Source organism: Grampus griseus, assembly GCF_964374135.1.
Source record: "Grampus griseus genome assembly, chromosome: 20".
Taxonomy (NCBI): domain Eukaryota; kingdom Metazoa; phylum Chordata; class Mammalia; order Artiodactyla; family Delphinidae; genus Grampus; species Grampus griseus.
The window spans coordinates 15,004,947-15,032,340 of NC_139014.1; the positions used below are offsets into that span (position 1 = coordinate 15,004,947).

Below are 27,394 nucleotides of genomic sequence, written 5' to 3' on the forward strand. Positions count from 1 at the left end.
AATTTTTTGTGTTTCAGATGAATGGATAAAGAAGATGTGGTATATACATACAATGGAGTATTACTTAGCCATAAAAAAGAATGAAATAGTGCCATTTGCAGCAACATGGAAGGACCTAGAGATTATCATACTAAGTGAAGCAAGCCAGACAGAGAAAGACAAATATCATATGATACCACTTGTATGTGGAATCTAAAAAACGATACAAATGAACTCATTTACAAAACAGAAACAGACTTACAGACATAGAAAACAAACTTATGGTTACCAAAGGGGAAAGGGAGGGGGGAGGGAAAAATTTGGAATTTGGGATAAACAGATACACGCTACTATATATAAAATAGATAACCAACAAGGACCTACAGGGTACTGTATTCAGTATCTTGTAATAACCTATAATGGAAAAGAATCTGAAAGAGCATACAAATATATATGTATAACTGAAACACCTTGCTGTACACCTGAAACATTGTAAATCAAGTATACTTCAATAAAGGAATAAAAATTTTAAAAAATTTTGTGTTTCAAAATACATCGATAAGAAAACAAAAAGATAAGCAACAGAGTGGGAGAAAATATTTTACAAACACATCTCTGATAAGGATTCGTATGCAGAATATACAACAAATTCTAACAACTCACTAATAGGAAGACAGACAGCCCATAAAAAATAGTTATTTCACCAGAGAAGATATATGAATAGCTAATAAGCACACAAAATAAACTCAACATCATTAGTCACTAGGAAAATGCAAATTAAAACCACAAGACAGCATTTCACATCTGCTAGAATAACCATAATAAGAGGTAAGATAATAACAAATGGTAGACGGGAGGTGGAGAAACAGGAGTCTCCACACACTGTGGGTGGTGCAGTCGCTTTGGAAAACAGTTTCGCAGTTTCTTAAAAAGTTAAACATAGATTTACCCTATGATCCAGCAATTCCAATCCTAGGTATCTATTCAAGAGAAATGAAAATATATATCCATTCAAAGACTGGCACAAGAATGTTCATAGCAGCAGTATTCACAATAGCTAAAAAATGGAAAAAACCTCAATGTCCATCAACTTGGTGAATGGACAGATAAAATGAGGTAGAGACGTACAATGGAATACTATTTGCAAGAAAAAGGAACAAACTTTTGATACACCTTAAGTAAATCATCCAGTTCTTGAAGTTATTTGGATATTTTTAATCAACACTAAAAATAGGTATTTCTTCAAAGATCTAGTGATGTCACCTAGGACTGCTATTTCTAAACCAAAGACAAAGGAAAACCCTTCTAGAAAGACAAGAGCTTAAATATATACTTTATATGTATTTTAAGTTGAGGTATAATTTATATACATAGTGTACATAAATCTTAAGTATTTGGCTCAATAAATTTTTATCTGTGTATACACCCATGCAACCACCATTCAGATCAAGATATAGAAGGCTCCCTTAATTGATACTCCCACCAAAGGTAACCACTACTTTAGTTCTTCACCACAGAAGTGCCATAGTTTTGTCTGTCTTTCTGAACTTTATATAAATATACATACTTCATATAGTGTGCACTCTCCACGATGTTGTCTATAGCAGTAGTACATTCTTTTTCATTGTTGTACACAATTCATCAAGACTGTTGATGGACATGTGGATTAATTTCAGCTTTGGGGTATTATAACTAAAACTGATATGAACATTCTTATATCTGTCTTTTGGTGAATATAAGGACTTATTTTTGATGGCTAGTCTATGCAGGAGTGGAATCGCTAGGTCTTAGATAACATGCACATATAGCTTTATACACCTTTAACAGATCTTGCCAAGCAGCTTTACAAAGTGGTAATGCCAATTTATTAATATACCCCCATCAGCGATGTATGACAATTCCAATTGCATCACATCCTCACGAACACTTGGCATTGCCGTTCCTTTTAATTTTTTTAGGTATGGGTATAATGGTATTTCATTGTCAAGAACTGTGAAGGATCTGATATTTTATCCTACTTGTAAGCTAACAAGCCTGGATGCTTGAGGAAGAAGACATGAGACATCTAGGTCATAAATGAAAGACAGTTTATTACTCAGAGGAGTAACAGTAGCCAGAGTATCGACATTGTGTCAGTTATGAGCCCCAATTCCCACAGGGTCATACAAAGAGGGCTCGGTGAAACTCGCACGTGCAGATGGTTGTATTGCAAGAGAGACCCTCTGTGCCTATAGACTAGCTTGCATTTTCTAGGATTTTATATAAATGTAATACAGTATGTACTTCTTAAAACTCTGGCTTCTTTCACTCAGCATTAACTATTTTGAGATTCATACATGTTGTTGCAGTATCAGTTCATTCTTTTTACTGCTGGGTAGTATTCACTGTAAAGATATGCTTAATTTGTTTATCCATTCACCTGTTGATGGGCATTTGGGATACTGACAATTTGTGGCCATTACAAATAAAGCTGCTATGATTTGTGTAAATCTGGGTAAGAACATATGCTTTCATTTCTCTTGTATAAATCTTATTGATTTTTGACCTCACATGTCTCTTACATATATTACAATCACATGTAGCTATATAATATATATTATATTACGTACATAATATGAATATTGTATGTATAATATATATTTTTTAAAGAATCATAATATTAACGTTTTACTAAGAAGAGAGGGGAAAGTGGCTTTTCCTTTTGTGTTTGAATCTGAATTTTTATTTTACATATATAATATATATGAATCTTTAATTTCTAGAATATGTCAGCAGGAACCACTGGGCAAGGAGATTATAGCTCATTTCTTGTTTTGTTTTCTTCTTTATATCTCTCTGTATTAAAAAATCTAATAAATGTTATTTTTTAAGGTAAAAAAGAAGAAGATCTCTCAAGCCACTCTCTCAACTCTATTGATATAACCTGGCAATTCAATTCACTATAATTTTGCACAATACCAGAAGCTTTTAACTATTTTCTCTAACTCCAGGCTTTTGCCCTTCAGTCTATCTTATAAGGGATGGATACGTACAGTCATTCTTTTGAACTGCAAACGTGATAATATGGCTCCTGTTTAAACTCACTATCAACAAAGTAAACCCAACATAACATCAGAGTGCATAAGGTCTTTGGCATCCCTTTCAACATCATTTTCTACCATTCCTTCCATATACCCCAGGTCCTAGTCATGGAGAAATACCAATTATATGCCAAGTTTTTTAACTTCTTGGTGCCTCCTTCCTCTTTCTTCTCTTAGTCTTCCTAGTGAATTCTTATTTGTCCTTCTCTGTGATGTTTTCTGTTCTTCTCTACCCTACTCTCCCCTTTGCACTTAGATGCTTCCTTCTCTGTGTTCCTATGGTACTTCATAAATTACTGTATTATAGCATTTATCACACTGTAGCCAAGTAGGTTACCAAAACAACAATGGATGTCAATTAGAATTCCCTCCTGTAATTCTCCCAAAAAATCTTAATATTTGCTTCAGTCACTGTTCCAATGGATATGCAAAAAGTTACTGAAGTACAATTGTAGCCACAAGTATGTTGACGACTACAAACAGTGAAGTTGCTAAATGGCAGTTTGCAAAAATATACCATGAGAGGCAGGTAAGAAGTCTGAAAAATTCACAAATTGAATAATTCCCTAAAAGTTGACCACAATTTAATAGATTTTATTAAGTAACTAGAATAACAGTGCTTACAAGATAAAATTCTAAATAGACAAAAATCTTACAATCCATATAATGGAAGAATGTACTCTTCATCTGATAAAATACTGCTTGCTTTTTAAAGTTTTTTAAAAAACATATTTCAAATTATACTTTTACCCGGTGATTAAAATACCTGGTATAGAAACCTGGGTTCTATACAGTCAATTTCTTCAATATCTATTAGTTAGAGAAACGTCTGATAACTTATTGATGCTTCTGACAGCTGCCTTATGCCAATTTCTGGAAAGCAACAGTGTTAGAAACCTTTAGAGACAGTGAGGGATGAATCATATCTGTCTAATTAGTCCTGTACAACTTTTTGTAAAACTTAAAGTTAGCTTTTGCATAGGGTAAAATAATGAATCTTTACAGACACTTACTCTCAAGAAGGGAAAAGTATTTTATAATCTCTTTAGTGAACTAAAAAGAGAACAAAAGAAGCTTATACCTCTGTTTCCTACTAAGTGCTCAGTGTTCTTCTCAAATAACAGAGCCAGTTCTCTTAGAAATCACTGCAACTTGGTTAAGAAGTAAATTGGGATGTACCATTAAGGCTGGTAGCTATATTTTCCATTTTTATGTAAGCAAGGATTTAAATGCTTCTCTTTTGGATAGATTGAATTTGCCTAGCAATTTCTCATAAGTTATAGCAGTCTAGGATTCTAAAAATGATGTCATGGTTGGGGATCATCATATTTAAAAGAACCCAGGAGAGAAAATTTTCTGTCATTATATAAAAGTGAATAATCTTGAAAAATTAATATTAGAATCTTCTGCAGTTACTGATCTTCCAGATGAGCCATGCTCCTCGTAATCACATCTGATGACAGATGCTGATGGTCTCCAGAGGACGGAACAAAGAGTAATGGTTTAGAAAAGGTACAGAAGGGAGATGGGAAAGGCAAGAAGCATCACACCATCATCTGCGTAACATAAATAATTACATCTGGAAAGAGCTCTTGACTACAATAAGTATTTTATTATCTTGTGTCAGTGATTATCTTGTGTCAGTTTATTATCTTGTGTCAGCCATCCTGACACTCATCAGGCAAGTAAGAAAGACAAACATAACTTTGATTTTGTAGCATGGACAAAGTCCAGATGATGATGCATTTTGAAAATGTCAGAATGCCCAACCGTTCTGCAAAAGTCTTGGTCTGAATTATTAAACAGCAACTTAGCTGTATTAAAAATATCCCTTGACGTAGTTCTGAACAGCTGCTAAAGAATAATGGCTCCATATTCCAGCCACTTATTATCTGTATCATCCCCTTATGACTGAGACTGCTAGTGGTGTTTGAGTTATTCTTTAGCAATGTAGGTAAGGTACCTGATGATTCTACTATGGTAAGACAGCCAGTGTACTGTGAAAATACTGAGCTCTTCGAATGGGGAAGTTGAATTCTTGCCTGCTTGTCACTCTCTCAAACTATAGGTGATGTTTCTGGTAATATAAATTCGACTGAAATATACTTCAATTTAATAATGTTTTTAAAATTTTATTTTGGCTGCACAGCGCAGCTTGTGGGATCTTAGTTCCCTGACCAGGGGTCGAACCCAGGCCCTTGGCAGTGAAAGCTCAGAATCCTAACCACTGGCCTGCCAGGGAATTCTCAAATAATGTTTTTTAAAACGAAAGTTTTTAAAACCTAAAATCTCAAAGTGAAATCATTTGAAAGACTTTTGATGTGAGAAAAGACTTTTAACAGCTTGACAATATACTTTATAGGTTCTCTTTTTGATTTTATGTGTTTTTATTTTATATTTATATTTTGGTTTTCTTTTAAGATTTTTTTTGATGTGGACCTTTTTTTTTTTTAAAGTCTTTATTGAATTTGTTACAACATTGCTTCTGTTCTATGTTTTGGTTTTTTGGCCGGAGGCATGTGGGATCTTAGCTCCCTGAGCAGGGATCAAACCCGCAGCCCCTGCTTTGGTAGGTGAAGTCTTAACCACTGGACTGCAAGGGAAGTCCCTATTTTATATTTATATTTTGGAAGCAGAACTAAACAATCACTTAAAGAACACAAACCTTCCCCCAGGTTCAAAAAGATAATACACATGTATGTTACCCAAACATAAAAGAATAGCTTAGTTGAAGAAGATGAATGGAAAATTTAAATACTGTCCGAGCAGAATTTATCTTCATTTCAATATATATACCAATAAAATGGTGATTTAAAACAAATAAAACTTACCTGCTACTGAATTTGGCCGTGGCATAAGATAAAGAGGAATAGACTGCACTGACTGTGATAAAACTGTTTCCAAATTCCTCTCTGGGATCTTATTCAGACTATAGGTGGAAGCCGTCATGTTTTCATCTACTCGATATAAACAGGAATCCATGCTGGATTTTTGAGACTGCCAAGGCTTTATGTTTCCTCCAGATCCTAATTCTTTACTGCTTTCCCCAACGTATTTTGTGCGTTCCATGTTTTCAGAATAGCTTGTCAAGGTAGCTGAAGAAAAGAATAAAGTGAATTAAAAAAGAAAACCAAACCTAGAGGTTAATCTGTTTACTACTCTCCAAATCCATGACTAGATAATGACAATATCAGAAACATTATTTTTAAAAAGTTACTGATGATCTCATCTCCATCATGAAGTTTAAACAGTTGAAACCAAAATATAACTCTCTCACACAGGTTCTCTCTCAAAGATTTACTTTTAACAACTCTATTTGAATGAATTAAATTCATATATCAGTGCCAAAGGGCCTACAAATAGGGCCCATCAATGGTAAAAACTGTGGAATTTCATCAAAAGGGAATGTACATACTTTTCATGGATTGCTGGAGAGCCCCAGAGGTGTCAAAAAGATCTTTATAGTCTTTTTACCCTATATTTTTCCTTCCTGGCCCTTTATATGAAACAAAGAATTAGAGAACATAGAAACATTCCCTAAGTAGATGCTAATATAGGAGAAAGAGTCTAAGTAAGGAAACACTACAAGGCCTCTGTTTTTAATTAAAAATTCAGTTCATATATTTATCTTTCAGTCATAAATAGCCCAACGGATCCTAACCTTTTTGCCACCAAACACAATGTTACACCTTCCCCAATGAGATTTTATGGGTTCTATAGCATACTGTATAATTTCTAAGTATGTTCAGTGATAATATATAGGTGTAAACTTATATTACGTGTGTATGTGTCTGTGTGTGTTCTTTTTAAACAGATGCATGCTTCTTTTCCTAATTTCTGGAAATTGTCTTATTACTTTAAAATATATTTAAACATTTTTCTTTCTGTAAAATTTGACTGAAGTATAATTTCATTTGGTGTAAAGATGTGGTGATTCACCTGGCTTTTAATTCTTAGCTAGAGGCTTGGAGTTCACACAGCTGCTAGGGTCAGTATGATGAAAGCTGGAGAATGTAAAACTTCTGTTTCCCAGAGGACTTGTCTACATGTAAAGTGTCTGTTAGTTAACCCTTTGCCTTTCATGGTTTTTTTTGGTGGTGTGTCCCAGCAGAAGTTTTTAATCCTTAGGTCCCAAATCAGAGCTGGCTGAGATTCACTTGTATCTGTGTGGTCTCACCCTGGTATATATTCCAGAAATATACCCCTTTTCTCCAGATAAACCCTGAGCACATTCAGTAGGCTCCAAACACTGGAACACGACACCTTTAAAGGTCTGAGAAGGTAGTAATGGGTTTCACTATTTTCAATATTTCAAATAATTTGTAAGTAATAATATGTTTTCAAATAATTTATAAGTAATAATATGTTGACTAGTTACCTAAAACATCAAGCTTCTATAAACACAGCTGCAATTATATCAAGGGTGATAACATTAGTTATCTCACGTTGAACAGAAATTTTGGCATATATATATATATATATGTATACATATCATATATATATATATCATACATATATATACATTTGATAAATAAAAAATGAGATAGAAGCTATTGGATAATGAATAGAGTGATGCTGAAAAGTTTTTCAAAAATACAGGGACTATCAATAAAAATTATGAAAGTCCTCATTGGTGGTGAAAAGATTTGAGAAACTTTGAATTAGTTCATGGTACAAAGAATTATTCATTGGCCTATGGACCCTATTTTATCATTTAAATGATAAAGTTTATAATAAGGAAGGGCTTCTATGGTCATGGTATTTAAAAGTAAACACAAGGAAGACATCCAGTTTCCCAGTGTGAGAAGAGCAGTGATGTCATTTTGCACTACAACTGTACTATCTGCATGAACCAAACCTGTTATTACATAGTTCACTTGTTTTTCAAACCCAAAGTATCCCTTGTCCTTTTTCACTGGAGAGAAATGTATCTAGTCCCTGGCACACAGTATATGATCAACAAATATTTGTTGAGAGGATGAATAAATTAGTTTTATTGGATGCTCAATGGTCCAGAACCATTGGGGCACAGAAAGAGTGAAAACAGACAACTCACATAAAATACCAGAAGTAAAATCCTCTGGTTAACCATTCCCATCTAGGAATTTTGTACATTTCTGCTTCATTGATGCTTTTCACAGAATATGGTGACTTTTAGTTTATTTCATTCACTTATCTAGCCAATAAAATTTTATTGAGCAACTAGTATGTGTCAGACTACAGTGGTGAACAAGATAGGTCCTAAATCTTTAATCCCAGAAAAAGGACAATCCTGTGGCAAAAGAGGCCACACACAGAAAAAATGAAGAATCACAAAATGAAATGCTATTTTCTTTTTCTTGGGGTACGCGGGCCTCTCACTGCTGTGGCCTCTCCCGTTGCGGAGCACAGGCTCCGGACGCGCAGGCTCAACGGCCATGGCTCACGGGCCCAGCTGCTCCGCGGCATGTGGGATCTTCCCGGACCGGGGCACGAACCCGCGTCCCCTGCATCGGCAGGCGGACTCTCAACCACTGCGCCACCAGGGAAGCCCTGAAATGCTATTTTTAATAACAACATGCTAATGTCTGCACATTAGTCAATTTTATGGATGCTCCTATTTTACTCAACCACTCCTCTAGAGTGAGAACTTATCATATCACTTAAAGTCAACAAGGTGAATGAAGCACCAGAGAATGCAATGATATTTTGGTTCATGCGGCTACTAAAAGTTTCAAAAGTCTAAAGCCCAAGCAGTCTATATGTCAGACATTGGCCTACATAAATTAAGCACCCCATGTGCAAAGTTTCTATGAGTGGAGTTGAAGAGGAAGACATGGCCTCTCATTGAAAATTATACATATTTGTTTTCCACGAGACCTATTCTATCTCCATTTTAATTCTCTAGACCTAGTCATTCCCATGTGGAACAAAGAATAGTGGGAAATATTGAGTTGTAAGTAATTAAGGAGATTTTCCTGAGAATTTCTCCATTTTCCTTCCTTGATATAGAAAAATAAATTGCTACCTCAGTAGAAAGAACTGCTTACATGGCATTTCTGTTTATATTGCCATATAGGCCAGGAAGATAGTGTGAGGAAGTAGGAATTACAGGCTTATAAACAGGCTCATTGTGAATAAAATTAGCTCCATATATTTAAGTTTTATTGAGGTACAATTTACATACCATAAAATGCACCCATTGTAAGTGTACATGGGTACAAGCACATTTGCTTGTCATCTATAATAATTAAAAACTGATAGTAGGGACTTCCTTGGTGGCACTGTCATTAAGATTCCACGCTCCCAATGTAGGGGGCCTGGGTTTGATCCCTGATCCAGGAACTAGATCCCACAGGCATGTCTCAACTAAGGAGCCCACCTGCCACAACTAAGGAGCCCATGTGCTGCAACTAAGAAGCACTCGAGCCACAACTAAGGAGTCCGTGAGCCACAAGTAAGGAGCCTGCCTGCTGCAACCAAGACCCGACACAACCAAATAAACAAACAAATAAATATTAAAAATAACTGATAGTAGTAATTTTTATCTTGATTCACTACTTTGCTTTTGCTGATAAAAACTAAATTTTTAATGCTGGATAATAGTCTTAGGTCATCTGTTCTGAGAGAGAATTATTTTAGAACCATGCACTGTTTTGTAATAATTAGGACCATGGGTTTTGAAGTTATACAGACCTGAACTTGAATCTTAGCTTTGCCTCTTAATATCTATGTGATCTGGGACCAATTATTTTTGAATCTCAGTTTTCTAAGTCTAAGAAAGATTGTTATAGTATTATGTAAGACAGAGTTAATTTACAGCTAGACTGGGCCAGCCCTACACTTATCTCTGGGGATGCCTGGAACTCTGGTACTGACTCTTAGCCAAGATAAGGTCAGCAGGGATAACTAATGATTTATAATTTGCTGTTTAAAGTTTGAAACTCCCCTGGTAGCAACCAGGTCTAGTTGTTTATTGACAGCTTACACCTGGACTACTTAGACAGCCTGGCTTAGCTATGTGACCAGAGGGGCATAAAAAGCTTCACTGTAAACTTCTGGGGAGCTCTCCTGAAACCAAGATTCCTTATACAAATCTCGGTGATTTATACTCTGGGGACAGGCACATCCTATTTGATTAAGAAGGAACCTGGATATATATGGAATCTAAAAAAACAAAAATGGTTCTGAATAACCTAGGGACAGGACAGGAATAAAGACGCAGATGTAGAGAATGGACTTAAGGACACGGGGAGGGGGAAGGGTAAGCTGGGACGAAGAGAGCGAGTGGCATGGACCTATATATACTATTAAATGTAAAACAGATAGCTAGTGGGAAGCAGCCGCATAGCTCAGGGAGATCAGCTCGGTGCTTTGTGTCCACCTAGAGTGGTGGGATGTGGGGGTGGGAGGGAGACACAAGAGGGAGGAGATATGGGGATACATGTATATGTATAGCTGATTCACTTTGTTATACGGCAGCAACTAACAACAATGTAAAGCAATTATACTCCAATAAAGATGTTAAAAAGAAAAAAAGAACATGGAGAACTGCACTTGGGAATGGATCCTCGGTGCTCGCCGGCATTCTCTTTCGCCTGCTGTACTGTATCTTTACTAAAAGCTTTTTGTAAGCATTTTTCTGCAGAGTCTTATGTACCCTTTCAATTATCTGATCCTGTGAAACCTTTAGAACTATTTTCTTATAAGATGATTGTAAGGAATAAGTAATGGTACCTGCCTCGTACCTTGTACTCAATCAACGGTTGTTGTTACTATTATTATTATTATTGTTATTTTAGTTAGGTCAATTATGCAAAAGAAATGCTCTGTTTGGTCTCCTTGATCAATTTAATAGGCAGTATCTAGACTTCTTTAACATATATGCCATGCCATATAAATATAACGCTACAGCTACCAAAAATTTATTAGTGCTAAGTAAGTAGAAGGTGGGAAGGATGACAGTCACTGGCACAATAACTGGAGAAACTTAGCAGTGAAGATACAATTGCACATTTCTGAAAACAGGTTGGAGAAAATATAAAAAAAAACTCAAGTTATCTAATGTTCAAGTTTATGACTCAGGGAGGTGATTTTTTAAACGTGAAAATTTGGATCAAAAAAAGAACATACAACATCCTACTGGAATATATGTTACTAAACGAACAAAGGTCTTTGATGAGGAGTTTCTGATTTTGCTTTTTAGTTACTAATGTGAAATACTAGGAAAACATAATCACTGAACAATGAGCAAAGCTGTAGATGTTTCATCTTCCCAGGTGTTAAGTGATATAAGGCTAAAGGATATAAGAACAAATTTGGCAATAAATCAGAACCTAAAGAAAAAAAATTCTGAGATTTAATTAAAAGAGGGAATTCAAGAATTATACCTTTCTGGGACTTCCCTGGAGGCACAGTGGTTAAGAATCTGCCTGCCAATGCAGGGGACACAGGTTTGATACCTGGTCCGGGAAGATCCCACATGCCGTGGAGCAACTAAGCCTGTGCACCACAACTACCGAGTCTGTGCTCTAGAGCCCGCGAGCCACAACTATTGAGCCTGAGTGCCACAACTACTGAAGTCTGCGTGCCTAGAGGCCGTTCTGTGCAACAAGAGAAGCCACAGCAATACGAAGCCCACGCACTGCAACGAAGAGTAGCTCCCGCTCGCCGCAACTAGAGAAAGCCCGCGTGCGGCAATGAAGACCCAGTGCAGCCAAAAATAAAAAATAAACAAATAAATTAAAAAAAAAGAAATTTAAAAAGAATTATACCCTTCTGGAAGGAACTGTGATCTCCAGATAAACAAAAGGCAAGAAACATGCCTAAATGGATCCATGCTTAAATTCATTTTGCTGTGTACCATCACATCAAAACAGCCCATTATTAAAACTTAACATGAAAAAGGAATAGGATATAAAAATGATGTATATCTCACAGAGTTTATGATTATCAAGATTTTTGCTCGAAGCTATATAGGAGCTTATATATAAGCTAATAGGAGATTATATGTAGTTGGTGGTATTTAACTAGCCACATATATAAGACCATTATACCATTAAAGTTATACCAATAAAATAAAAGAGTAACAAATATGGGGGCTTCCCTGGTGGCGCAGTGGTTGAGAGTCCGCCTGCTGATGCAGGGGACGTGGGTTCATGCCCCGGTCCGGGAAGATCCCACATGCCGCGGAGCGGCTGGGTCTGTGAGCCATGGCCGCTGTGCCTGCGCGTCCGGAGCCTGTGCTCCGCCAACGGGAGAGGCCACAACAGTGAGAGGCCCGCGTACCACAAAGAAAAAAAAAAAGAAAAAAAGTAACAAATATGAAATTACATTGTAAACACCTGACAATCATGTCAGTGACATTTTACCACATATTTAAGAAAGGTTGTGAGTTTGAGGAAAGGGAAGCTATGACTGGAACAGAGAATGCTTTCTGTGGTAAAAATTAAATTACATCTGGGGTGAATCTAGACCACATAGAATCTAAGAAGTTACAGTTATTTACAACCTTTTAGAATCTGAGAGAGGAACTTTTTACATTAACAATACTTAAAAATTCAGGAACTCTGCATTTCTAGTATTCTGATTCTTATAACTAGAATTCTGCATATTTTGGCATGCTGTAAGAGTGATACAGCAGGCATCACTAAAATTCTGATTGCTATAATTACAAAATGTAATCATAAGGAATTCACACTGAACTGACTGATATATAAAGAAATCAAAAATAGATCATTTAAATTAATACATTTAATAACTTTTGTGCTTTTCGCTGACAGGGCAAGATTTAAATATGGAACACTAATAAACAACAGACCATCTTGGAAGTTTTTGTTTGAAATAATTAAGCAATATTTAATTTGGAAAAGCAGATGTTTCTATAATCAGCAGGGAAAATACTTGAAACATATTTAACAGTTAAGGTAGGCTAGCCTTGAGATTCACAAGGTAATAACAATATCTTTGACTATTATTACTTATGCCATATACAATTTTCTTCCAAATCAGACTGAAGTGAAAAAAAACTAAAGGGAAGCAAGTCATTTCTCAAGATAAGCTGCTCACATATAATTCGATAACTACTCTATAGTCTTATGTAATTTTAGGAACAGACATTATTCTCTTTCTTCTCTCATTATTTTGCAAGTAAATCTGTTTCAGTATTTATACACATTAAAGAATGGAAGTTCATTATTCTTCAAATTAGCTCTCTTATCCACAAAGGCACTTATATTTACAAGGAACACAATTTTGGAAATTTATCAGAAAAAAAAAATGAGGAACACTGTCGGCTATAAGTCAAAGCAGGATCTCATTTTTAATTTTCCGAACATTATGAACATTTATTCTGAACACTCACTGACATGTTAAGCTTCCACTTCGAAAGGTAACTACTTGTAAACGTATTTTATCCAATCTGTCAGTACCATGCCTTCTGCTTGGATGAATGTATTTCTAAAGCTATTTTTTAATGTATGGCAGAATAGATGATATGCAGTTACAGACACTCTAATAAGATCAACAGAAGAACCCAGGAAGAGGTGTGGCTGGGATTATAAAAGTCACTGGGCCAAAATGAATCATAAAGAGAATTTAAGAGAGTAAGATTAGTCGATGGAGAATTCTAATCTCTATTATTTATTAAAAATTTAATAAAGTTCCATCTTGTACCCAATGGTCACTCTAAACACCTGTCAAAAAGTAAAGTGCCAGGTCAGTCCTTTATCCCCTATCCTTCCACACTTAAGCTTTCTTTCCTTTGAGCACCTACTATGCTACCATATGTCAGTCACTGGACTAGGTGCTACAGATACGGATGAATAAGACACAATTTTGCCTAACAAGAAACAGTCTAATGGTGAAAAGCAGGCTCCAAAAGTAATTATAATACCATGTGTTAAATGTAATGGTACAGATATGCACAGGTATTACTGGGAACACGGAATAATAACATGTATTGGATAGGAGGTGGAGTGGAGAAGTGAAGAGAGGTGGTGGTAGTAGTGGTGACAGAATACTCAAGGTGAATCTTAAAAAATATGTAGGAGTTAGTCAAGAGGGAGAGAGGAGATTACAAGGCAGAATGATCAATATGAGCAAAAGCATAGAGATGAAAAAATGAATGTGTCAGGTAACAACAAAATCTAAAGTTGCCAGAATAATATATACAAGGCCGAAAGTAGTGGGCTTGAAGGCTGGAGAAATTGGCTGCGGTCAGATCAGGAGAGCCTGGCCTTTATCTGCTAGGTAAATGGGAGTCAAAGGAGTGATCTGATCAGATTTGATTTTCAGGTAGTTCACTACATCTTATAGGTAACAGAATCAAAACAGTAATTGTTTTTCAGTTAATTCACTTTGGTGGCTGTGTGAAAAACAGACTTAGGACAAGGCAAAAAACGCAGAGAGAACAGTTAGATTTGTATTAATCTAGGTCTAAGATAATGCAGACTATCAAGGCAATGCTAGGAAAGATGAAAAAACAATACAGGGATGAGAAATACAGGGGGAAGGAAGGTGGGAAGGACTCTCCTCTTGGCTTTCTAGCTTGGGTTCCTGGGTAGGTAGTGATGTCATTGTAGGAGAATATTTTGGACAAGTTTTTGCAAATAAATTTGAAAGAAAAACCATTACTAAGGAAAAGAGATTCAGAGAGAAAAAGAAAAAAATTTAAGTCCTATAGTATTAAATACACTGAAATAGTAGTTTAAAAGATTGACATAAAGAAAATAACAGGTCTGAAATATTTTAATGGCAGGTCCTACTAAATAGTCCAGAAACAGGTAATTCCAATTTTCTATAAACTATTTCAGAGGTTAGGAAAAGAGGTCAATTTTCATCATATTTTATCTATGTATTTTATTTAGTTAAAATATTTAGCTATTTAATGATAATACCTTCATAATGACTTCTCATATAAAGTAAGCACAAGTCAGAAATTATTATGTTACATACTGAGGGTACATTAAATTATTAGACATGAATCTGCCTTTTAGGAGCTATATAGTAAGTTTTAAAATCAGGAAATGTGAGTCCTCCAACTCTGTTCTCCTTTTTCAAAATTGTTTTGATTATTTGGGGCCCTTTGAGATTTCACAGGAATTTTAGAAAGGGTGTTTCTGTTTCTGCAAAGAACATTGTTGGGATTATGATAGGGATTTCACTGATTCTGCAGATTGCTTTTAGAAATATTATTTTAACAATATCAGTCTTCCAATCCATGAACACAGGATATATTTCCAATTATTTAAGTCTTTTAAAATTTCTTTAGCAATGTTTTGTGGTGTTTAGTGTAAATGCCTTTTGCCTCCTTAGTTAAATTTATTCCTGAGTATTTTATTCTTTTTGATGCTACTGTAATGGAATTGCTTTCTTAATTTTATTTTTTTTGGCTATCCATTGTTAGGGTATAAAAATGCAACTGGTTGTTGTATGTTGATTTTGTATGCTGTAACTCTGCTGTAAAAAATATTCTTTTTATCCACTCATTATTTATTTAAAGTGAATAAATTCACGTTGATGTATATTCATTTAAGTACTAGAGATATGCTTAGTTGACATGGCATTAAAATATTTGCAATAATATCTAAACAAATAAATATTTTGATTTGATAACCTTTAGAAGGAAGCCAAATGAGGAAAAAATATTTCATTGTCTTTATTCCTTTATCGTTTTCACTTTCCTAGTCTCTTCAGCTTCTGTCATTTGTTGAACAGCCTCTCCTCACCCCTTCCTTGAAACTTTTATCTTCCTTGGCACTGGTAACATTATACTGCCCCAGTTTTTCTCCTATCTGTCTGACTACCCTTTTTCTGTATCTACTGGCTCATTCTCACACCGCTCACCCCCTGCTCAATTTGAACATGCCCTAAGATTCTGTGCTCAGTCTTCTTTTCTTCTCTTTGCATTTCTTTGTCTTCAGAGTCTTCTTTTCCCAAAACTTTGCTCACTTCCATGTGACTGACTCCCCTTAACAAGTATACAACAGGCAATAATACGAAGAACTGAGAACCACCGAGAAACTAGTTCAGTGAGGGATAAACTTTTTCTGAACCACTTCTGTTGGTAGACAGATGATGCATGTGAATTTACAAGAAGAAGTAGAAAGAACTTTTTCTATTCATCCATTCTTTTATCAGATAATATCTTTAAAGGACTGGTTAAGCAGGGAGAGATACCTCTCATTTTGTTTACCCTTTATGTCTCTCTCCTGTATCATTAAAAAGAAAAGGACACATTTTATATATACATCTCAGTAACTCAAAAGCAGAATTTTTGAAAACCTTGAGCTTGTGTAATTATTTTAAAAAGAAAAAAAGACACAAAATGCTTTCTTTTTTAATGATTAATATAAAAACCAACTTACCAATGATACCGCTATCTCTGCTTTCAAGGGTGGAGGTTGGACTAGTGACAGCCCCATAGCTGCTATCCTTGGCAGTTGCATTTGTACTGACTTGCGGGAGAGTAGAGCAGGGGCTACTGGCTGGTGGAGAGGCAGTGCTGCTAGTCAAGGTGGAACAGGGACTTATCCTCTGGGTGATTGCTGAGGTCTGAAAAATTTAAATGAAAAATGAGATAAACTGATCAGCTGTTAAAGTAAAATATATCTTATGGTAAAACACATGCTTTGATAAGAAAAAAAAAATTCACATGCACAACTTTTACATCTATTAAGTTCTGTTTGTTTTTGCCTTCCGGGATAAAGCGTTCTGTGTTCTATAATTAAGGTGAAACTTGATAAATTTAACATGAGCAGAGACTGGCCTGTTTTTCTGCCTAGGAAACTCACAGTGACAAGTAGTCTTTATCACTGCTATGAACTAATAGAGGAATTTATTAATCACAAAATTTTCTTGCTATTTTCAATCGAAATTTTTCTGAAGGCTTGGAACTTTTTCTTGCTAATAATTTTCTTTGGATAGAAAAAAAATATCTCTGCAGCCAAAGAGAAATAAAAATAAACTTCTTAATGCAAATAAATGTTTTTTTTTGATACACAGGTGGTTGCTCAGAGGCAATAAATGAATGCAGGGAAAATGCCTTATCTAAAAGTTTGTCAAATAAAATAGATCAAACAATATTAATTTAATACAAAATGAAATAATTTCTCTGTAGAAACTGATTACAGACTGAGATCACTGAGTGATTCTTACACCTAAAGTTACCTCCTTTTCACATTTTTGATGGGAAGTAATGAATAATCACCAAAAAGACTGATGCTAATATATTCTGGTTTACCTAATTTAATGACAATTCGCTTTTCTTTAGCTCTTTCTACCCAAATAAATTAATGAAATAATGAATGAAAGTCTATGTTTTTTCAAACACTCAAGAAATGTTATCCTACCCTGATACCAAAACCAGACAAAGATGTCACAAAGAAAGAAAACTACAGGCCAATATCACTGATGAACATAGATGCAAAAACCCTCAACAAAATACTAGCAAACAGAATCCAACAGCACATTAAAAGGATCATACACCATGATCAAGTGGGGTGTATCCCAGGAATGCAAGGATTCTTCAATATATGCAAATCAATCAATGTGATAAACCATATTAACAAATTGAAGGAGAAAAACCATATGATCATCTGAATAGATGCAAAAAAAGCGTTCGACAAAATTGAACACCATTTATGATAAAAAAAACCTCCAGAAAGTAGGCATAGAGGGAACTTACCTCAACATAATAAAGGCCATATATGACAAACCCACAGCCAACATCGTTCTCAATGGTGAAAAACTGAAACTATTTCCACTAAGATCAGGAACAAGACAAGGTTGTCCACTCTCACCACTCTTATTCAACATAGTTTTGGAAGTTTTAGCCACAGCGATCAGAGAAGAAAAGGAAATAAAAGGAATCCAAATCGGAAAAGAAGAAGTAAAGCTGTCACTGTTTGCAGATGACATGATACTATACGTAGAGAATCCTAAAGATGCTACCAGAAAACTACTACAGCTAATCAATGAATTTCGTAGAGTGCCAGGATACAAAATTAATGCACAGAAATCTCTTGCATTCCTATATACTAATGATGAACAATCTGAAAGAGATATTAAAGAAACACTCCCATTTACCATTGCAACAAGAAGAATAAAATACCTAGGAATAAACCTACCTAAGGAGACAAAAGAGCTGTATGCAGAAAGCTGTAAGACACTGATGAAAGAAATTAAAGATGATACAAACAGATGGAGAGATATACCATGTTCTTGGATTGGAAGAATCAACACTGTGAAAATGACTCTACTACCCAAAGCAATCTACAGATTCAGTACAATCCCTATCAAACTACCAATGGCATTTTTCACAGAGCTAGAATAAAAAAATTCACAATTTGTGTGGAAACACCAAAGACCCCAAAGAGCCAAAGCAATCTTGAGAAAGAAAAACAGAACTGGAGGAATCAAGCTCCCTGACTTCAGACTATACTACAAAGCTACAGTCAGCAAGACAGTAATGGTACTGGCACAAAAACAGAAATACAGATCAATGGAACAGGATAGAAAGCCTGGAGATAAACCCACACACATTTGGTCACTTTATTTTTCATAAAGGAGGCAAGAATATACAGTGGAGAAAAGACAGCCTCTTCAATAAGTGGTGCTGGGAAAACTGGACAGCTCCATGCAAAAGAATGAAATTAGAATACTCCCTAACACCATACACAAAAATAAACTCAAAATGGATTAAAGACCTAAATGTTAAGACCAGACACCATCAAACTCTTAGAGGAAAACATAGGCAGAACACTCTATGACATAAATCACAGCAAGATCCTTTCTGACCCACCTCCTAGAGCAAGCGAAATAAAAACAAAAATAAACAAATGGGACCTAATGAAACTTAAAAGCTGTTGCACAGCAAAGGAAACCACAAACAAGACGAAAAGACAACCCTCGGAATGGGAGAAAATATTTGCAAACGAAGCAACTGACAAAGGATTAACCTCCAAAATATGCAAGCAGCTCATGCAGCTCAATATCCAAAAAACAAACAACCCAATCCAAAAATGGGCTGAAGACCTAAATAGACATCTCTCCAAAGAAGATATACAGACAGCCAACAAACACATGAAAGGATGCTCAACGTCACTAATCATTAGAGAAATGCAAATCAAAACTACATGAGATATCATCTCACACCAGTCAGAACAGCCATCATCAAAAAATCTAGAAACAATAAATGCTGGAGAGGGTGTGCAGAAAAGGGAACCCTCTTACACTGTTGGTGGGAATGTAAATTGATACAGCCACTGTGGAGAACAGTATGGAGGTACCTTAAAAAACTACAAATAGAACTACCATACGACCCAGCAATCCCACTACTGGGCATATACCCTGAGAAAAGCATAATTCAAAAAGAGTCATGTACCAAAATGTTCATTGCAGCTCTATTTACAATAGCCCGGAGATGGAAACAACCTAAGTGTCCATCATCGGATGAATGGATAAAGAAGATGTGGCACATATATACAATGGAATATTAGCCATAAAAAGAAACGAAATTGAACTATTTGTAATGAGGTGGATAGACCTAGAGTCTGTCATACAGAGTGAAGTAAGTCAGAAAGAGAGAGACAAATACCGTATGCTAACACATATATATGGAATTTAAGGGAAAAAAATGTCATGAAGAACCTAGGGGTAAGACAGGAATAAAGACACAGACCTACCGGAGAATGGACTTGAGGATATGGGGAGGGGGAAGGGTAAGCTGTGACAAAGCGAGAGAGTGGCATGGACATATATACACTACCAAACGTAAGGTAGATAGCTAGTGGGAAGCAGCCACATAGCACAGGGAGATTAGCTGGGTGCTTTGTGATCGCCTAGAGGGGTGGGATAGGGAGGGTGGGAGGGAGGGAGACACAAGAGGGAAGAGATATATGTATATATGTATATATATGTATATATGTAAGTGATTTATTTTGTTGTAAAGCAGAAACTAACACACCATTGTAAAGCAATTATACTCCAATAAAGATGTTAAAAAAAATAAAACTACAATGAGGTTATCACCTCACACCAGTCAGAATGGCCATCATCAAAAAATCTACAAACAATAAATGCTGGAGAGGGTGTGGAGAAAAGGGAACCCTCTTGCACTGTTGGTGGGAATGTAAATTGATAACAGCCGCTATGGAGAGCAGTATGCAGGGTCCTTATAAAACTAAAAATAGAACTACCATACGACCCAGCAATCCCACTACTGGGCATATACCCTGAGAAAACCATAATTCAAAAAGAGTCATGTACCACAATGTTCACTGCAGCACTATTTACAATAGCCAGGACATGGAAGCAACCTAAGTGTCCATCAACAGATGAATGGATAAGGAAGATGTGGCACATATATACAATGGAATATTACTCAGCCATAAAAAGAAATGAAACTGAGTTATTTGTAGTGAGGTGGATGGACCTAGAGTCTGTCCTACAGAGTGAAGTAAGTCAGAAAGAGAGAAACAAATACCGTATGCTAACATACATATATGGAATAATAAAAAAAAAAGGTTCTGAAAAACCTAGGGGCAGGACAGGAATAAAGACGCAGATGTAGAGAATGGACTTGAGGACACGGGAAGGGGGAAAGGTAAACTGGGATGAAGTGACAGAGTGGCATGGACATACATATACTACCAAATGTAAAATAGATGGCTAGTAGGAAGCAGCTGCACAGCACAGAGATCAGCTCAGTGCTTTGTGACCCCCTAAAGGGGTGGGATAGGGAGGGTGGGAGGGAGACACAAGAGGGAGGGGATATGGGGATATATGTACATGTATAGCTGATTCACTTTGTTATAAAGCAGAAACTAAACACCACTGTAAAGCAATTATACTCCAATAATGATGTTTAAAAAAAAAGGTTATCCTTTTCAAAACAGTATCTGATCAGTGGCAAAATTACTTGGAGTACTAATGATAAATTTAACATCTTTAAATGTTAAATTAAAAAAAAAGCATTTCAACTTTACATACAGAGTTTATTCATAATCTCTCTGCTAAAACTGAAGATTTATATTTTATAACTTGACTGGAAAATATGCTGATCACTGAATATGAGAATATTAAGGCTCTTTGACTCGTCCCCAAATGATTTCCAGATGCAATCTCTTATATTTAATTATCTGTGTTGAATCCAGGTTTTGATTTTAATTTAAATGCTATAACCAGGTCATAAAAGATACATTCAAGTCAACCAAGCATAAGTGACATTCTCAGAACCCTGCAACCAAGTAAATCTTTTCAATCATATGAATAATATTAGAAACTGATTTTTCTTAACAACACAATAAGCCCTCAAATCTATGCCATTTCTCTTCTATATAATTTTTCTCCAGAAGAGGGAGGAGTTTCAATTTCTTTGTAATTTCCTCTATTTCTATAAAATGATGTTGGTCTACCAGAGCAATGAATTTTTTAAAAACTGGGCTTGCAGTAGAATTTCCTGTGGAATGTAAAAAACAAGTTCCCCTACAAAACTGACAGATACTGAACCCCACCCCAGTCTTACTGACTTAGAATCCTCCCTAGCTAGAATTTGGCATGGCAATTTTTAACGGCCTCATTCTCAGTTTAAGAAATATATGGGTACTGTAATAGAACTGTATTAAAGTCTTCTACATTAGATACATCTATACTATAGTCATTCCATGTTGAAAAAGTTTAATTTGGGTATAAATCTATTACCTCTATAGCAACTAATTTCCATTTTTAGACAAGATTCTCAGTCGGTTCTTTGAGAAAGGAAACTGTATTATATGCATAATATAGCCAATGTGGAGGTTAGGCTCAAATGACACATAATTTTTACTACAAGTTATTTTCTGGAAAATAAAGCATTCAGCACAGACTATGCTTTAAAAGTTTTAACTGTAAAAGCAAAGCTTAAAGATCAAGCCATTCAGAAAGCAGAAAATTGTTCATGGCTTGTGAATTAAAAGGCAAGCCTTATATTTATTTAAGGAGGCTAGTTAATGAGACACAGAAATCTCTTCTGGGCACAGAAAGACAACATTATCTACTCTCCATACTGCAGGCTAAAATGGACATCTAATTAAGCCGCTCCGCTTCTAAAACCTTTCAGTGGTTTTCCCATTGATCTTTTAGTGGTCTCCAGAAGGATCCCAAACTCCCAATCGGATCTCTTCAAGGTTCTACAAATACCCAAGGGAAGAATCTAATGATGGAATTTATAAAGTACATCCTAATACACCAGAAACTACTGAGAGAAGAAAATATAGTGATCAGTTGAATATCACTTTCAATATGTTGTCCTTTGCAAAAAAATGATATATGCTGACTTGCCTGTGCTGGATTTTGTCATTACTAGCACTATTCTGAGGACACCATTACTATATAGGGTCTTTCTAAACAAAGCAATCTATCTTTGTCAGTATGTTGTTTAGTACAGAAGAAAGTCACTAAGTGAACATGACCTCCTAGTTCTTAATAATTTTCCTAAGACTAGAAATTCCAATGGTCAATTCAGCCACTTTCTTCTGTGGTTCCAAGATAGTTTCATGGTATATTATATTCCAAGAGGGCTATCATGTAGCTTCATTATTAATATTTTACATTTGTTCAATGTTTCGTAGTTAAAATTTTTTAAATGTTATAATTGATACTTCATTATTTCCTTATCAACCAAGTATGAGGCATAATAAATATTATTTCCCCATTTGAGAAATGTGAAAATGAAACTACCCTAAGTATGCAAGCTATGAAGCAATTTCCCCCAAATCATACAGTTCCTGCATACATTTACATGCTAATTATATTGCATATATATCTTTTGTTTATATGACACTTTACAGCTTACAAAGTGATTTCATATTCATGATTTAACTTGATCTTCACAACAATCCTGTCATTATTTCATGCTATACTGGACCAGTACGGTGTAGCTATTAAGAACATAAGTTGTAAAAGCAGACTGCCTGGATTTGAATACTAGTCCATCACTTTCTGGCAGTGTGCTTCCATTTTTCTTTACCTGAAAATTGAAATATAAATGAACCCTACACATCTTCTACCTCCTGGTTCAGTGACTTTTCTGTTATACTATATCACTTTAATTACATTAAATCAATGATACTACTCATTTACTTATTTTATGACGAATTTATTCAGTAAACGCACAAAGCACGCTCTAATCTGAAATCTTTATTTACCATGACCAGGAAGGGGCTACCTGATTTCTAAATGAAGTCACAAGTCATGTGACTTCATTTAGAAATTACTGCAACAGGCTGTGACATGAACTATCTCAAAAGCAACCAAATATAAATTTTAGCACCTCAAGAAACGTAGCTTTTTAGAAACACAGGGTCCTTGGCAAATTCTCAGATTGTAATGTCATGTTTCTTGGTCATTATTAGAACAGTCATATTTTAACCTGCTGTGAATATAAAGAGATAAAAAGTAAAATAGATGTTTTATTTATACCAATTTAAATGAAGCTCTCAACATGTATCATTTCTATTTTTTATTCACAGATCACAGCATACTGACATAGTTACAATGTAAATTAGTTAAAAAAAAATCCCTATCACCATGCAGCTTACATTCTTGTATGATATACACAACCCCCTCCACAACTAAATATATAATGTAATAAATTAATAAGAGCTATAAAAAAAATAAAGTACCAGGATAAGGGGATACAGTGATGGGCAGATGCTATTAGATAAAGTAATTAAGGAAGAGGCCTCTCGGAGGAGGTAACATTTGAGCAGAGCACTGGATAAAGTAAGGAAGTGAGTTATGTGGGAAGAACATTCCAGTATAAACGAATGTTTTATGTGTTTGAGGAATGACAGGAAGGCCAGTGTTGCTGGCGAGCTGCAGGTGAAAGGGAGAGGGGTAGGAAATGATGTAGGAGAGGCAGCGAGGGGTCAGATCAGGTAGCCCCTTGCTGGTCATGGTAGAGATTTCAGATTTAATGTTAAATGTGGGGGAATACAGTGGGAGATTGAGAGAAGAGAAGTCAAAGGACCAGGCTCACATTTTCAAGGATCACGCTGGCTTCTGTGTAAACAGACTACAGGGGGCAAGAGTGGAAGCAGAGCCCTATTAGGAGGCCATTTATTCAGACAGTAAATATTTATTGAGCACCTACTAATAGTAGACATTGTTCTAGGTGCAGAGGATACAGCCGTAAATAGAACAGGCAAACGTTCCAGCCTTCTAACCTTACATTCTAGGAGCTATTGCACTAGCCCAGGCAAGAGATGACAGTGACCTGGATTTAGGTGTACCAGTGGAAGTAATGAAAAGGGATCAGATTTAGCATAAATTCTGAAGACAAAGCCTACATAATTTGCTGAAAGAGTGAATGTAGAGTGTGACAGAGTAAAGCCAAGAATGACTCCAGTGCTTTTGTCTTATGCCTGTAGGTGATGCCACCTATTCAGACAGGAAACTCAGTAGAAGGAGCAGGTTCTGGGGAAAAATGCAAGAGTTCAGTTTTTTGACATGTTAAATTTGAGATGTATCTTCGACACATAGGTAGAAAAGGTAGTGTAGGCAGCTAAAAATACAGATCTAGAGTTAAGGGGAAAGGCAGGGCTAGAGATAGTTTAGGAGTTAAGACAGTATTTAAAGACATAAGAATGGAAGAGTTTCAATCTGATTAGAATCTCCAGGTATTTGAATCTTACAGAAACTGCCCACGTGATCAGAATGTGCAGCCAGCAAAACCAATGACCTTAGGAGTGAGAATATAAAGAAAGGAAAAGTCTGAGGAGAGAGCTCTGGAACATCTGAGCATTAACCACGTGATCGACAAATATATTCAAATAGTCCTTGTACACTTTATGGTGAAGTTAACGTATGACACAGAATCTTCACCAACATTACTGAGAATACGCAATTTGAATTTAATTTGTCATCTTCTGAGTAAAATGGTTCACTACCGGACGTTCCTTTTAAAGATTAAGACCGCATAAATGAATCTGAGTCTAATACTTCTTTTGCTACATTTTAACTGAAAAGAATGGAATAGACAAAATAAAAAAAGTCTATGAAATAATAATTTTTTCAAATTGCTAATATTTTTAACTTTCTGAGATAAATCTAGATCATTAATTTTTCGGATTTTCTGCTTTTCTAATATATGTATCCAAAACTAAAGTTTTTTAAAGCATATTTTATATACTACAAGTTTTATTATATTTTGTTTTTTATTATTTCCGTTTAAAATATTTTCCAATTTCTTGTGATTTTCTGACTTAAAGACTACTTAGGAGTATATCAATATCCCAACGCTTGGGGATTTTGATTTTCTGAGTTATCTTTTAGCTATCATTTTCTATGTTATTTTATAATTGATTAATTCTACTATGGTCACAGTAGTTGAAATCTTTTGACATTTGTTGAGATCTGTTCAATGGATCAGCATATTGTCAATTTGGCAAATAATCCATGTGTACCTGAAAACAATATGTATTCTGCAATTTGGGGGTGCGGTGCTCATATATATGTCTATTTTGTTTGTTGGCTTATTTACTTATTTATTTCCTCATTCATTCAATAAATAAGTCAAAACCTTAAAGTGGCTTTTTAAACTTAAGAAGGAAACTAAAAGACGTTCTATAAACTGAAGAAATATAGTGATTATGGAAAATTAAGTTATATCTCCAGGCCTCAAAAGGCACTCTATACTTGGGATTATTCTTCTCAGAACACTGACACCCTGCAACATTTTTCCTTTCCTGGTTATAATAGGCTGTTTCATCCCATGTTTCACTAAGTTGATAGGAAGCAGTTTACCTGATTTTCATCCTGTACTTCCATGTTGTATTGGTCACCTGGCTGAACTTCCGTGACTTTCTCTCCAAGGAGGAAACCCAGACGAGTCATGAGTGTGTTTGCTGCCTCATCTACAGATGGAGGGGGACCAAGTTCTTGTTCAGCATCACCTATAACAGGAAGACATTGAAACACCTGAATCTATCAAAATAAAATGGCCAGTTTTGCAACTATTTTTACATTCAGTTTGGTCATTTCCTTTGTTTTCACATTCTAAATGCAAAATTACTAGGTCCTTGACTAGAAGCTGATTTTTCCACTGTTACATATTATAATTGATAGTCTACTCAGAATCCTCAATATATTTACTTGAAACCCTTGAATTTGAGAGAATGTTTTTGTAACTCACTGAATAGAAGTTTCCCATTTCTTTGGCAGTTAGCCTTCCAATACAAGTCCTAGTCTTGGGATCTAGTCCTGGCCATAATCACCACCTTCATTCAGGTTCTTTTATCTTTTTTTTTCCTTACAGTTCGTGTAAATATCCTTTTTTATTTTAAAATCAGTTCAAACTTACAAAAAAGTTTCAAGAATAGTACAAAGAACATTTTTTTCCTTAACCATTTGAAAATATAGACATGATATCCCATCATGCCCAGACAGTATGCATTTCCTATAAACAAGCAATTCTCTTACATAACCACAGTACTAGCAGAGAAATCAGGAACCTAACATTTTACATTATTATGATCTCATCCACAGACCCCATTTAAGTTTTGATATTTATCCAGTAATGTCATTTCTAGCAAAAAGATCCAATTCAGGATTAAGCAACTGCACTGAGTTCTTAGTTCTCTTTCACTTCTTTAATCTCGAACAGTTCCTCAGTCTCATCTTAACTTTCATGATCTTGACACTTTTGAAGCTTACAGGCCAGCCATTTTGCACAGTGTCCCTCAATTTGAAGTTATCTCATGACTTAACTCAGGTTATGCATTTTTGGCAGGACTATTGCAGAAGCAATGCTGTGTTAACTTTGATCACTTGGTTATGGCAGTGTTTGCCAGATATTTCCACTCTAAAATTATACTCTTTCTCTTTGTAATTAATAAGTATGTAATGGGGGGATACTTTGAAAGTATGTAAGTATACCATTCTTCAACAAACTTTTAAATTAAAAAAAATTTTTGTGATAAAAATACACGTAACAAAATTTGCCATTTTAACCATTTTTAAGTGTACGATTCAGTGGCATTAAGTACGTTCACAATGTTGTGCAACCATCTCCATTTTCAGAACTTTTTAATCATCCCCCAGAGAAACTCTGTATCCACTAAATAAAACTCCCCAATCTCCCCTCTTACTAGCCCTAGTAACCTCTATTCTACTTTCTGTCTCTATGAATTTACTTATTCTAGGTACCCCATATAAGTGGAATCACACAGTATTTGTCCTTTTATGTCTAACTTATCTCACTTTGCAAATTTTCAAGGTTCATCCCATGTTAGATCATGTGTCAGAATTTCACTCCTTTTTATGACTGACTCCATTTTATGTACATACCACATTTAGTTTATCTATTCATCTGTCCA

The 27,394-nt window shown here is 35.4% G+C and overlaps 1 protein-coding gene across 3 annotated transcripts in view; it reads right to left on the reverse strand.

Moving 5' to 3' along the window:
• TANC2 (tetratricopeptide repeat, ankyrin repeat and coiled-coil containing 2) overlaps positions 1 to 27,394 on the reverse strand; it is a 320,473-nt gene that overhangs the window by 125,869 nt on the left and 167,210 nt on the right. For all 3 annotated transcript variants that reach the window (XM_082679739.1, XM_082679740.1, XM_082679738.1), the window contains 3 exons: positions 25,824 to 25,972; positions 16,406 to 16,592; positions 5,891 to 6,154 (listed from right to left, as the gene is read on the reverse strand). In XM_082679739.1, the coding sequence (XP_082535865.1) occupies positions 5,891 to 6,154; positions 16,406 to 16,592; positions 25,824 to 25,972 (600 nt within the window). The remainder of the gene's footprint in view (positions 1 to 5,890; positions 6,155 to 16,405; positions 16,593 to 25,823; positions 25,973 to 27,394) is intronic.